The sequence below is a fragment of the Ailuropoda melanoleuca genome, chromosome 8 (assembly GCF_002007445.2).
Source record: "Ailuropoda melanoleuca isolate Jingjing chromosome 8, ASM200744v2, whole genome shotgun sequence".
Classification (NCBI taxonomy): Eukaryota; Metazoa; Chordata; class Mammalia; order Carnivora; family Ursidae; genus Ailuropoda; species Ailuropoda melanoleuca.
In genome coordinates this window covers 105359956-105373262 of record NC_048225.1, presented here as the reverse complement: position 1 = coordinate 105373262, position 13307 = coordinate 105359956, and the positions used below count along the sequence as shown (strand labels likewise).

Sequence of the window (13307 nt, the reverse complement as noted above, 5' to 3'; positions counted from 1 at the left end):
TAGTTTAAGTTAAAAAACAGATTTCTTTTTTAGAAAAGATAGCAAATCACTAGTGTTCTTAATGGAGAAAGGGCAGTGTTCAAAGAAGAATTAAACGAATCGTTCCAGTTGGAGGAAAAATTCAATTTACTGCATGCAGACTGTATTTCTTGACTGAAAAACAAGTTAATCCCTCTCATTCAGAATCAGCTAGCATTTTCACTAGCTATATTTCATCTCACATCTGCAAATTTAATTTCTCCTTTCTTGGTTGTCAGAAGATGACAAAATAAATTTTAGTCCAGGCAATGAATCCTACTTGGCAAGCTCAAAATAACTTAATTATTAAAAAGCAGCACCAAAGACCAGCCAGCAACCTTCCAAAGGACTGTTAACACAACTTGAAAAAAATCGGGTCCATTTGTCTAACAGAAGAGTGGGAGATACACGGATAAGAAAATACAGTGTTTTGGAATTCTCTGCAAACCAACGATATCCCACATCACCTGTCCTTTTGAATTTTAGTCATAATTATGAAAGAAAATTTCCCATCAGCAAAAATCATAAAATAATGTCATCGCATCACCTAGAAGAGAATATCAACTTTAGAAATAAGATATGTGTTAGCCAGAATATTTGGATATAGTTCCCAAGAACTAAGAAATAAAGATCTCCTTTCGTGACCCCCTATGGCTGAGAAGGAAACTTTCCAACTGAAGCCTACTAGCTAGTTAAAAAAATTCTTAAAAAGTCTTCCGGGGGAAGGAAAAAAAAGAAAGAGAAATCTTCCTGGCAGTGTACTTGGGAGCACCTTCCTCTTGGGGGTCCCTGTTAGACACATACAACTTAGAGATAACTGTGTCTTAATTTAAGCTGAGGAACGGTCTCCAAATATGCCCAGATCCAAATCAAGACATTCAAAGACTGCCCTTCCAACACTTGACAAGGACTCCGGATTCCCAGTCTCCCTGTGGGCTGCGGGTGCTCCCCCAGAGCCATTGAGCCCCCTCACCGTGAAGTAGAACTGCTCGGTTTCTTGCTGGTTGGCCCTCCGCTTAGCGATGCTGGGCTTGCTCATGAAAGTTTCTGAGACCGTGGACTTGACGGACTCCATAGAGTTGCTGTACTGGAAGCAGTCGGACACATCAAAATCCTCCACAGTCACGATGTCCTGGATGGTCTGCAGAGTGGCTTCCATCGTCTTTTTGACCTGCCATGACAAGGGCCAATATAACATGTGAGGGGCAGGCTGCAGAGGGGCAGGGAATGGAGAAGCTGGGAGGAGTGGGAGAGGAGTGGCTGGAGGGGAACGGGGGCTGCTGTCAGAAGGCGCAGCTTGGCTTCTCATCGGATGGTGCTGAGTGAGTGAGTGCCATCACACGGACTCTGTTTTACAGTGCTCTTCTCTCCAGAGAGGACCTAAAAACCACCCCACTCTTCACGCTATGTATTTGACCCAGGTCTTTTACTTAATGTTGACTTTTTAAGTTTAATATAAACTCTGGGCTATCATGGAAGTGGTAATGGGAGAGAATAAAACAAATCCAAACCAACCTCGTGATGTAAAGAGCTAGTTAAAATGTGAGATGGGCCTGGTCCTGCCATGCCCCATGCTCTGTTTCATGACCTTCAACAAATCGGTGGACTTGTTTCCCCATCTGCAAACGAAGAGACCCACCCCTAGTCTTTCCTGATCTTCCTGGAAAAAGTAAGACCGACTGAGATGCCAGGTAAGAAGTCACAGGAGCACAAAAGAAAGAAGCTGGATAATTCATCACGCTGCCGTTTTGAGCTAGTGGCTGAATGCAAGGATGCTGGGCCCAGAAGAAAGTCCCCCTTTTCTAAGAGGATGGAGATGTTTTATGTGTCAAAGTCAAAGGCCTCTGTTTGTTTGAAAATGCTGGAAAAAGCCAGGCACGAGGGGGTGGTTTCAGAGACACAATATTGTTCACACAGCTGCCAAGTGCCATTTTGATTAAATGTGTAGAGCGGGGGAAAAAAAAGCATTTTGCAAAAGCTCAAAATAGAGCTCAACCTTTGGCAATGTAAGAGCAACTTCCTGGAGTTCAAGGGCAGGATGTAGCAGAGGGGGAAAATCCAAGGCTACATTTGGCTAGGAAACGTTTGCGGCAGCCCGGACATTCTTTGCATGCTCCTTCCACCTGCTCCCAGATGGGCAGCAAGAAAGGTTCAACAGGGAAACTCGGGGGGTGGCTCCAAGTCTCCTAGGCAGGAAACTCACCTCTTCGTTCTCAATCTTCAGAGTGGATAGGCGAGACTGCAGTTGCTGGCATCGCTGTACCAGCTCACTCTGGACAGGCTGCTGGGCACAGAGCTGGGAAGCCTGCCATCAGAAAGCAACACCAGGTCAGGAAGAGGACAACAGTTCTTCTGGCGGTTCCAGTGTCCCATTACTACTAATAAAAGTACTCATGTTCAAGCTGTAAGCCTCACGGTTTCTATGTGAAAAAAAAATCCAAAGGCAAAGTATGTGAACCTCTTCCAGGACCAAACAGCACAAGGGGGAATGAGAGGTGGGACCTGTTGGGAAAGACCAGGTCCCTCCATGTGGGGGCCATCCCCAGCTCGTGCCTGGTAAGCTCTGCAGCTCCGTGGAAGCCAGCTGTAGGCCAGAGAAGGATGCCCTGGGCAGCCCCAGCTCCACATACACAATGCTTTGGCAGTGAGGATTTCCTGCTAGAAGTCCGAGTGGCCACCTCTCCGGCCCCTCCTTCATTCCCCTTCATGCACCAGAGTGAAAGAAGGAGAGAAGTGGGTCAGGAGGCTAGCTTGTCGCTGCTGGCAGCCAGCATGTGTTTATAAATCTGGGCCATGCATGAGAGCTCTGACTCAACGAGAGAAAGTGTAAAGCCAGGAACAAGTCCACAGGCTGTGCTAGAGGGCCCCAGAGGGCACAGAATCTGGTGGAACTTGGCACTTTCAAAGAGCCATCCTTTTGCTCCAGGTTTGCACCAGATCTGTGTGGGAAAGGAGTCTGCTCTTCCCCTAAGGACTGCTGTCAGTAAGCTTTTCCCTCTGTGAAAAGATGGCTGGGCTACAGTCTCCCGATGGGGGCATGGCTACTGCATGGGCACGAGGTCACCCACAGTCCCCCAGGATGACAGATGAGGAACAGAAGGCTGGCAGATTAGGAGGCAGGACCCACGTGGAGGCAGCTCTTGTCACCTTGCCACCATGTGTCCCTTAGCCTCTTGTCTGCAGAGAGACATCTGGATAGAACTGGCCTCCTTCTTCCTCAGCAATGAGTGGGCACATTCACATGCCCACAGACCATTCTCTTGCTTGGAAGACAAAACCTCTCTTCAAATGGAGGGGGCTGGGACTTGACCTTTTCCTCCATTGGCTTTTAAGCTCCCAACTGACTTGACCTCCTCCCCCAGCTGAGGGGCTGGCCTGAGCCAGCTCTCAGATCTGAAGAGAGCTGACTTCACTCTGGCTCTTGGATAAGCAGACACAATGGAGAAAGCTCAGTGGCCAGGATGGGTTAGAGCCAAGAGTGAAACTCTCTGGCTGCCTGATGTCACTAGTCAGGCATCCAGAGCCCCACAAGCCTCTGGGGGCACCAAGGGTACAGCCAAGCACCTCCTCCTAGTACATCTGAGAGTGCTTGGCATCAACTCATGTGCTGAGCGCCCCAGAACACCAGTCAGTGTGAGGCCTTGGCCAATTTCAGGGCTTCCGGTCAAAATGCCACCCGAACCTTGGCCTTAGTTCAAGGACTTCCAGGCAGCTCCCTCTTGTTGCCTCCACAGTCTACATACAGCCCACACTGGTGGGGATAGACTGGCTGCGGGGACCAAGAAAAACTCGCCTTCTCATCTCTTTTCATTTTCTACTCCTAGGAAGGCTAGGCTGGACTGTAGAAGCTTTGCAAGATCTAGGGCTGACCCTGGCCCCTGCCTGGTTCAGCCACGGATCAGCTGTACCACACAAAGGGAGGGCCTAGGCAGAAGAGTGAACTATTGATTTTAAAGTAACCCAGACCTAGCAGGGAGGACTCACGGAGGGAAAATGACCTCCGTGCCTGTGCCTTTAAGAAGCAGCAGGGCTGCTGATGCATGCTTTGGCAGAGGTCCTCTACCGGGGTGCAAGGTAATGCATTCCAGCTGTGCTCTGCAGTATGAAACTAAGACACTGACAGGGCTACGAGGGGCCCGAGCACCCAGCATTTGGATTCTCCCTTTATGGAGACAAGCTGTTTGGCTCCGAAGGCACAACTCAGTCAACACCAGAAAATGTATCACTCCACTCAGCTGGTCCCCAAGTTCCACCGATTCTTGGGAAGGAATGTAAGTGGCAGCTGGAGACGGAGACTGGAAGACAAGTTGGACCAGACCCCAGGGCAGGTGAGGAACGGGGCTTCCTGCAGCTTGGTAACACCCCTCCCCCCTACTCTGATTGCACACAGTGCCATTTCACTTCCCCATCTGTTCAGACGCTGACATTTCCTAAGTCACAGAAATGGAAACAGACTGTACATGGTTTGGTTTTCCCTGAGGAGAGGAAAGAAATCATCTCCACATTTTTGTCTTTAGGATAGAAATGTCCCATTCTCCACTGTGGACTATCAGTGACAGCGAATCCCCCAGTTACACGGCAACAGCTGGCATTCTGGAGCAGGGTTTTCTGAAAAGCATCTGGATACTAATCCTATTGGAAACACCATTCCCTTGTTGAGAGGACACGGTTGGTTTTCAGTCACCTAGCATCCCTTCCTCCTTCTCCTAGCAACTTTGGCCTATTATCCTCTGGGGGAACCTCCCCCTGCCCCAACTCAGGTCATGTATTTTGGATGAGGCTCTTCCCAACTCCGGGGTGGAGCATGTGACTTGGGCATAAGCCAATCAGCTAACTGCAGTCACCCAGCCACAATAATTGGCTCAGAGATAAACACATCAGCCAACCAGAACGAAGAAGGCGCAATGAGAAGTCTGTGGGAGCTTCTAGGAGAGAAGCTGATACTCCTTCTACTGGATTTGGACCTACAAGAAGTTTAGGCTGGAAATGTAGTCACTTTGCCCTCATGGGATGAGAGCCTACTTGAGAATAGAGCCAAGATACAAGATGTGAAGCAGAGAGAGAGAAAAACAAAACAACAACAAAAACAACAAAAATCTGAGTCTTGATAAATTCCCACTCCTAAATCCAACATGCCTGAAGCCCCATCTATTTCTATTATGTAAGCCTATACATCCTTCTTCCGATTTAGCCTGGAGGTTAAAGGGTAGCTCCTACCGACAGGGATAAGGTTCCAAGTGAAACCAAAAGATTCAGAGTAATGAAAACCAAAGAGCTTTTCATTCCTCTCACTTTGTTTAGGCCCTTCTTGTTTTAGTCTTAGAGGTAAAAAGTTCAAAACAGGGTCCCCATGTTCCTGTTCCCCAGCCTGGGCAGATAGCATCAGGCCTCTGGGAGGACACCTTAGCTCCTGTCTTGTCTGTCTTACCCATTCTTTTTTGTTCAATACCCAGGCAAAGCTACCTCTTTTATTGCAATCTTCTAATCTCAAGAGAATAAGATCCTTTAGATCTCTGCCAAGTGACAAAAGATCACATCATTATTGCCCATCTTAGCCCTCCCTCCCCATCAAAAGCCTTGGGTATCTGGCCGCAGCTCAGCTCTTCTTCCAGACTCACCATTTGGAGGCCTCCTCCAAATCTTTCCCTCTTACCATACTGAACTGTTAGTTTTTATACACCTGCTGTCTTTCACCTCTTCTGATCCTGCTGGACCCTCTGGGTGCCCCTCCCTATGCATATTTCCAACCCTCTCTCAACTCACCAGACTGGAAGCTCCCCGAGGGCCCTAATCCCCAATGTCTATGGTCAAGCCCAGCAGGTGCTCAGTCACTATCTGCTGCTCAGTCGCTATTTGCTTGCCCAGTGAGTGGATGCTCCTCACCCGCCTTACAGGAAGCCAGCCCCAGGCCTTGCTCTCCCCAGAATAACATGGCCTTAGTGCGGTGAATCCAGACACAAGTGAGCTCAAGTCCCTTAGGGAGTACAGTGACTGGAAGGGGCCTCACCATGTCCCCCATGTGCGGCTGGAACTCAAACTTCATAGGTGGGCAGAAGACATTGTTGTACATCTCCATGAGGCGCTGCTTGTCACTGGTGGCATCCAGGTTCTCTACAGCATTCTCGATGGCATCCAGACCCTCATGCTTTGACTGCTCCAGATTCAACTCAGCGGAGAGGAAGGTGCGTAGCGCCCGGTTCAGGCTAGCGTGGTAGCCTAAGTCACAACACTGCTGTGGGACGGAGAAGGCACATGAGCAAACCATAGAGAGTCCCAAGGCTGGGCAGAAAGGGAGGTGGCCCCCAGGGCAGCTCTGACCATATCAACAGGAATGGCTATGCAGCTGGAAGAAGGCTGAGGTTCTGACTTCCAAGATCCAGGTGAGATTTCTGGTTTCCACTCCCAATTCAATGGAAGACACACCTCAGAGGACTACAGGCTGACTGGAAGGAAGAGGACTCAACAGGACAGAAGGAAATTACATTGTCACATGCTGCACAGGGCTATTCAGTAAACGAGAGAAGAGCGGAGGGTTGAAGAGAATCCTCTTCCACTTTCGGGTTTCTCTGGGGATACCATTATAACAAAATTCAACAATGAAAATAGAGCCTGCCACTCCCTGAGGGTCACTGTGGTCAAGTCACTACACACGAACCAAGCCAGGCCATTTTAGCATTTAAGGTTCACAACTCATAAGTGTCGCAAGAGCAGCTCGCTCTTGTGAGTCAGTCCCCTGACTCGGGGCTCATTACCAACACTGAACTCCAGTGGGAGAAGAAGAGAATGGGGAGCAGACCCTGTTGTTGGTCGTCACCCCCACCAGCTCCTGATGTTCTAGAACAGGCCTTAGCAGAAGCCTCAGATTTCTGCACTAAAGTTTCCGCCCAGCAGAAATAGCATTTAAAAGACCAAAAATTTCTAAGTGTCAGTCTTACTGGGAAAATTCAGATCATGTAAAGGATTCTGACTTTCTAAAGCAAAATTGAAAAAAAAAAAAAAAAAGGTATGAGAGAGGTAATAGTATAAAAAAAAGCACTGGACAGGAAGTCAAACAGCCTTCAAACAGCCAGTCCCCACCCGTGAATCTGCATCCTCAGCTGCAAAATGAACAGATTTGGCCACGTCGGCGGTTTTCAAGCTGCAGATCAGAACTGTAAGGCTCTACGCCACCGCTCAGGCTGCCCTTGAGAAGGGGGTAAAGGGGCCGCAACCAGTGGGACTTGGAGCTTCCTACTCTGGTTTAACCAAACCAGCTCTGCTCTTTTATCTACTTAATAGATTGGGATCCTTTTGTTTTTTTTAGACTTTATTTATTTATTTTTGAGAGAGAGAGAGAGAAAGAGTGCGTGCTTGCATGAGCGAAGGGGGAGGGGCAGAGGGAGAAGCCGACTCCCCGCTGAGCAGGGAACCTGACTCGGGACTCATCTCAGGACCCCAGATCATGACCTGAGCCAAAGGCAGACACTTAACAGACTGAGCCACCCAGGCCCCCAAGAGATTGGGATTCTTTGTAAGGTTTGATATCAAGAAAGAATTCTGCTCGAGAAAAAGTCTAAAAATACTTGGGACTAATTATAATCTTTAAGGCCCTCCTTCAAGCAATGGCATTCTGTCACTCTATGACAATATTCCCCATCCCTCCCAAAGGACCCCGAGATCCAAATTCCTTGGCCACCCATTATCCCCTCTATTGCTTAAGCAGCTTGGAGATCCAGAACCCAAGAAGAAGCGTCAGAGAAGAATCCATGGCTAGAGTCAGACCATCTGCCTGACTGCTGTTTCATTCCACAGGCAGGCATCAAATTAAAGCCCCCCAGCCTTTCCCTGCATCGTGTTCACATTGGGAACAGCCACGATTGGGGGAGAAAGGGCACGTGCTGTGCCTCCTCCTCCCACCTCCGACAAGAAGCTCAGCGATAGAGCGCCTGTCGGGCTGGGCTCTGGGGCGGTGCCAACAGGCGCTGGCAGGTGCCTGGCGGCAGTAGGAGAAAGGCAGTTACAGCTTAACTAGAGGCGGAGGATGGAAAGACATTACATTTGGTTGGGAGGGAAGAGCAAATGGAAGTAAGACAAAAGCAGCTGATTGGAAGACTTCACATGCAGGGGCCCTTCCTCCCCTGAAAGACGCTGCTGGTCTAGCCAGGCTGCCGTTGAACTTGGAAACCTTCCTGACTAGCTCTATGCAGACGCTGATGACGAGCTGGATGCTTGTGCGTCTGTGAGCAGAAGTAACGTGGCCCGCAGGGCTGAGCAAGTGGGGAGCTTTTTAGTGCGGAAGAGAATTAGGGGGAGGCGGGGCGCCCTTCATCACCTTTATATTTTTGGTGACTCCATTCTCTCTACCTCTCCCCTGATTCATACCCTAATCCTACACCAGTGCTGTCTGCTTCACAGTCTTCAAGGCTGGCTTTTGTTACGCCACTCCCCTGCCGAAGGACCTACAGAAGCTTTTAGTCTTTTCTATTGTGAAGTCCACCCTCCTCAGTTTGGGGATTTAAAAATACCGCTATTTTACTTAGGGTGCTTACAGTACGCCTGACGCATGCGAAGTGCTTTAGGTGCAGTCTACGTCTGATTCCTCATAATCATCCCAGTGACGCTGGTATTGCCTTAATCTCCCGAACTAGAACGGTGAGGCTCCGTGAAGTTAAGCAAGGTCACCAGCCGGAACCAATTCTAATCTGTCTTGCAGTCTGACCATCAACATCATCTCCCTCTACTCCCTTCCTCAGACTTTTCTGCCCTAACCAAGGACACGCTCCTGCTTAGGGCAGAGTATGGGAGAACAGCAGGCCTCAGATCAGCCATGCGACTGTGAGCAAGCAATTTAACCTCTCTCAGCCTCCAGTGGGGGGATAACACTGGCCTCATCAGCTGTTGTGAGACTGATAACAGGCAATGTATTTACACACATCTGGCACCATGCAGACACTTCCACATCAATCACCACGATCCACTGACCTCTGCCCTTTTCCCAGCATATTTTCCACTCCTCTCACTTGTTGGAAATGGACCCCATCTTCAAAATCCAAATCAAATTCCCCACCTCTAGGAAGCCAGCCAGCCCTGCAACCTTGGCATCTATTGACCTTGGCCTCTACTCAGGACCACACCACACCAGCCCTCACGTGACACAGAACATACTCCCTCACTCTGAGACTTGCGTTTTCCTATCGGCCCCAACCAGAAGACAAGCCTCAAAGAGCGCCTGGCCAGTGTCATTCCTTCTTTGTATCCCTCATCAAGAAGCCCTGCTCACAGTAGGCATTTAATACACATCAGTGGATGGACAAATTCTGCCCGGAATACAGATTCTAGCCTCTCAGGAAATAATCCATTCAGGCTGAATATCGATCTAAGTCAAATGGGTAGATGTGGCCACTGAAGCCCCTTGTTTTGCTCACTCTGTACGGCCTATGGAAGGCAGGGAGCTTTCTCCGGCTGCCTGCTGCCTCATTTATATAACCATTCTGTAGCTTCTCTGTGCCACGGAGTGGGGGTCTGATTCACAATGTGCCCTCTGGCTCCTTGGTGCCTGCAGCCAACCCGGGAGACTCGGAATAAATTTTACAGAGCCTTGGCTATCCACAAATCTCCACTCGTACAACAGCCAGAAACTGAGGCCTTAGCAAAGAAGCAATTTCTGGCAAGGTTAGGTAAACGAGATTTGAATATTTCATCTCTGTTCCCAGGAGAATCCCAGTGAGTAGAGGCAGCACATTATTTTCCTCACAATGGGGACAAAGTATGCTTTCGGTGGCTTCTGATGAGTACTGTGGCCGTGCCGAGCTCCCCTGGCCATTTCTGGGTTATATAAATGTTTGATGAAAACTCTCTCGGGGGAAATCAAATTTTTATAAGAATTTAATGATAGCCCATCCAGATGTGTGAGGACTTGAGTTGACAGCTCGTTAACCCTTTACTAGTTCATGTCCTCACCCAGAGACTCTAGAGAAGGCCTAGAAAAGAAACATGGGTGTTTCACAGAAGAGAAAAATAAATGCCCTTTATAAAATTTCCTATGAAGAAAGCTGCGTTCCTTCATGTCCAACTTGGGTGCTCATGGTGTCACGGATTCTCTACCCATGTGCGTAGCCCTCACAAGCCCCAGCTATGCATGAGGACAATGCCCTGTTCTTCATTCATCCATCTGCTCCAGGGTTGGGAAAGCCACAGGAGTACGGGGGAGGAAAGCCACATTCCAACGAGCCTACAGTTCTTAGACTCCCTCAAGTCAGCTCAGAGTGTCTTTTTGGCCTGAAGTCAAGGTATCCCTGGTGCGTGTCAGATGCCTCGTGGGGGTTTCTACAGTCCAAGTTTAAATCTTATATTATAAAACAAAGTCAAGGGCTAGTTCTGGTGTCAATGTACCAGCATTGACAAAAATAACTTCTCTTCACTTATCCTCAATGCCTTCAGCACACATGACACTTCCACACCACAAGGAAGGAGGCAGCATGGTGCCCGTAACACAGAGGGCAACAGACTGGCACAAGATTTGTCCTTTGTCTTAAAGCAAGTTCTGGATCCTATCAAGATCTGAACGCCAAGGTACCCAGGCTCCCTACTCACTCCTGCCCTAACTGCTGGTGTGTTGCCAAGGTGTCCTTTGGGCCATTTTTATTGCCTTGATCATCCAGGAAACTACTGACACATGCACTAGCAGGGGTGACACTCAGGAACATCACACTGGGCAAAAAAGGCCAGGTGCAGAAAGTACGTACTGTAAAATCCGATCTTCGTGAAATTCTACAACAGGCAAAACTAATTTATGGTGAAAGAAATCAGAACAGTGGTTGCCTTGGGGTGAGGGACTGACTGGGCAGAGAAAAGAGGAATGTTTTGAGGCAACGGAAATATTTTCTATCTTGATAGAGATGTAGGTTACAAGGTGTTTGAATTTATCATAACTCTTTAAACTGTAACACTGAAGTTCAGGCAGTGTATATAAATTATATCTCCAGGCAGTATTAAAAGGCACACAAAGGAAAAAAAAAAAATCTTGCCTTAGGAAATCACCTTCTTCCTCCTCCTTCTATTCCTTTCTTCCTTCAATAAATATACTATGTGCTCAGCTATTATTAAGCACTGTGTATATTTATTTTAAAAAAAAGAATGCCTTAATATATAAAGTTTTTTTTTACATATTTAAGTAATCTCTACACCTGACATGGGGCTCGAATTCACAACCCTGAGATCAAGAGTCGCATGCTCTTCCAACTGAGCCAGCCAGGAGCCCCAGATTATATATTAAGGCAAAGAAAAGACTTGGCTCCTGCCTTCATGAAGCTTACAGAGACTAAGAGACATTCCTCTGTACTTAGTGCAGTGACTCAAATTTTTTTTGACTTCCAACTCACAGTAAGAAATTCATCTTGTCACACACACACACACACACACACGCACATACCCAACAGTTTCACAAAATAAAACGTAACCTTATGAAGTATGATGTACCTAGATATTTTATTTTCCTTCCTATTCTATTCTAGTCTCTTCTGTTCTATTCTAGTTCATTCATTTTAAAAAAATAAGTGAAATCCATAAATGTGATTTCATGACTCCCCCTAATGGATCATGACCTCTAGTTTGAAGAACACTTTTCTAGGGCCACCTGGGCTTCCCTCAGCATTGCAGTTAGCCAGTTACATAGAAATTATCTCTTTGTAGGTCTCTGCATATCTCTAGGGCAAAAATTATTTTATACATTTTGTACCCTTGATGCTAAGCACACAGCCTCATTCCAAATAAATATTTACTTAGCTGCATAATGTTATCAGTTTTAAAAAGAAAAAGAGTAATGAATCTGTCCTCACCTTAGGAAAAACCAAAACAAAACAAACAACAAACAAAACAAGAGCAACTTTATATCTGAGCGGCCTGGAACGCTACCAACCCAGACTCACTCACATCACAGTAATGTACACCCACACCCTGGCTGAGCGCTAACGAGGCTGGTAGGCTACTTTCTCATGAGGCCTCATACCGCATCCCATGAAGATGGGCTCTAACACACCTTTCCTCCTCCTCTTCTTCTTTTTAAGTGAGAATAAGGTGCAAAATAGCTTGCTTCTTGGACTGATTTTCAAACATCTACGCATATCTGACGGAGGGTCTATGGCTTGCAAAGTTATGACTGACACAGCCGTAGCCCCTCTCTCCCCCCCTGAGGTGGGCATTGTGGTGAAAAGGGTGGGAGAGTTGTTCTGGGGGCAAAAGCAAGAGGAAAGGACAAATCGGAGGAAAAGGTATGATGGACTGCATGGTCTGATTTTTTTAACCAACAGCAAAGAGCCATTCCCCTCACGAAGAGAAAGGATCCTGTTTAGGGCACTGACCTCCCTTGAAGGACAGTGCTGAGATTGGCATCAACAAGCAAAAAGAAGACAGCAGTGCCTGGAACAGGCCTCAGGGCTCCACTTACCGGTAGGACCACGACACCCAGGGCATGAAGAGGCTGACATCTACCGAATCAGAAATCCCTGGCAGAAGGAACTAGTATAGAAAAGTTCCCCAAGCACGTGAAGCCAGATTTCAGTACCAAGATCAAGTCCATTTCCTCTGTTTGCCGGAGAGAGGTGGGGGAGAACTGTGGTGCTCTGCACAGCAGAGTTCCAAAACGGGTCAGTGCCAAGCCCCAGATGACCTGAATCTTCGACCAGACCCCAAATGCTGTTGTGAAGTGTGGCAGGTTCATTCACTGAGAAACCAAGTCAGGCAAGTGTGCCAGGTCTGGTCAGAAGCCTGTAAAGCCCAGTGACTACCCACCAACAGCCAGAGGCAAATATCAGGCCTCAGAGAGGAGACTGGCCCAGGTACACCTGAGTTCCTGGAGGCCGGGCTGCTGACGCGAAGTCAGCTGGCTCCAGGGCTGCCACTCTGAAGACTGGAGGGAAGGGTGTACTCCTGCCGCTGCAGGCAGGGCTGGCTCGGGAACTGGGCCAGGAGCGAGTCTGCAGGTGAGAGAGACTGCAAGACTCAACTATAAAGCTGGAAGAAAAGCAGCAGGAAAAACAAGGCCAAGGCTGACCCGTATGGCCAAAGACAAAGAACGTATCCCTTGTACCTAACGCATGCAAAACACATGCGCCTACTCCTCTGCTCCTCTCATCATCTTTGTGTCACGGATCCGAAAGCACGGGCCATAGGTCAAGGGCATCTAGCTACCTAACTGACCAGGACCCTCAACTGCACTGTAACTGAGGGCAAGTAACCTTCTTGAGCCCTAGATTCTTAATCTTCAAATTGGAGATAGTAACACTGATCCAGAGGGTGATAGGATAGTCAAA

General features: G+C 48.0%; 1 protein-coding gene across 8 annotated transcripts in view; it reads right to left on the bottom strand.

Moving 5' to 3' along the window:
• The window catches only part of SRGAP2 (SLIT-ROBO Rho GTPase activating protein 2), a 225482-nt gene that overhangs the window by 52999 nt on the left and 159176 nt on the right, over positions 1-13307 (bottom strand). For 6 of the 8 annotated variants that reach the window (XM_034667155.1, XM_034667154.1, XM_034667157.1 and 3 more), the window contains exons 8-10: positions 6026-6250; positions 2222-2323; positions 992-1189 (exon numbers count right to left, since the gene is read on the bottom strand). In XM_034667155.1, coding sequence (XP_034523046.1) covers positions 992-1189; positions 2222-2323; positions 6026-6250 — 525 coding nt within the window. The remainder of the gene's footprint in view (positions 1-991; positions 1190-2221; positions 2324-6025; positions 6251-13307) is intronic. The other 2 variants (XM_034667156.1, XM_034667158.1) reach the window with 1 other exon arrangement.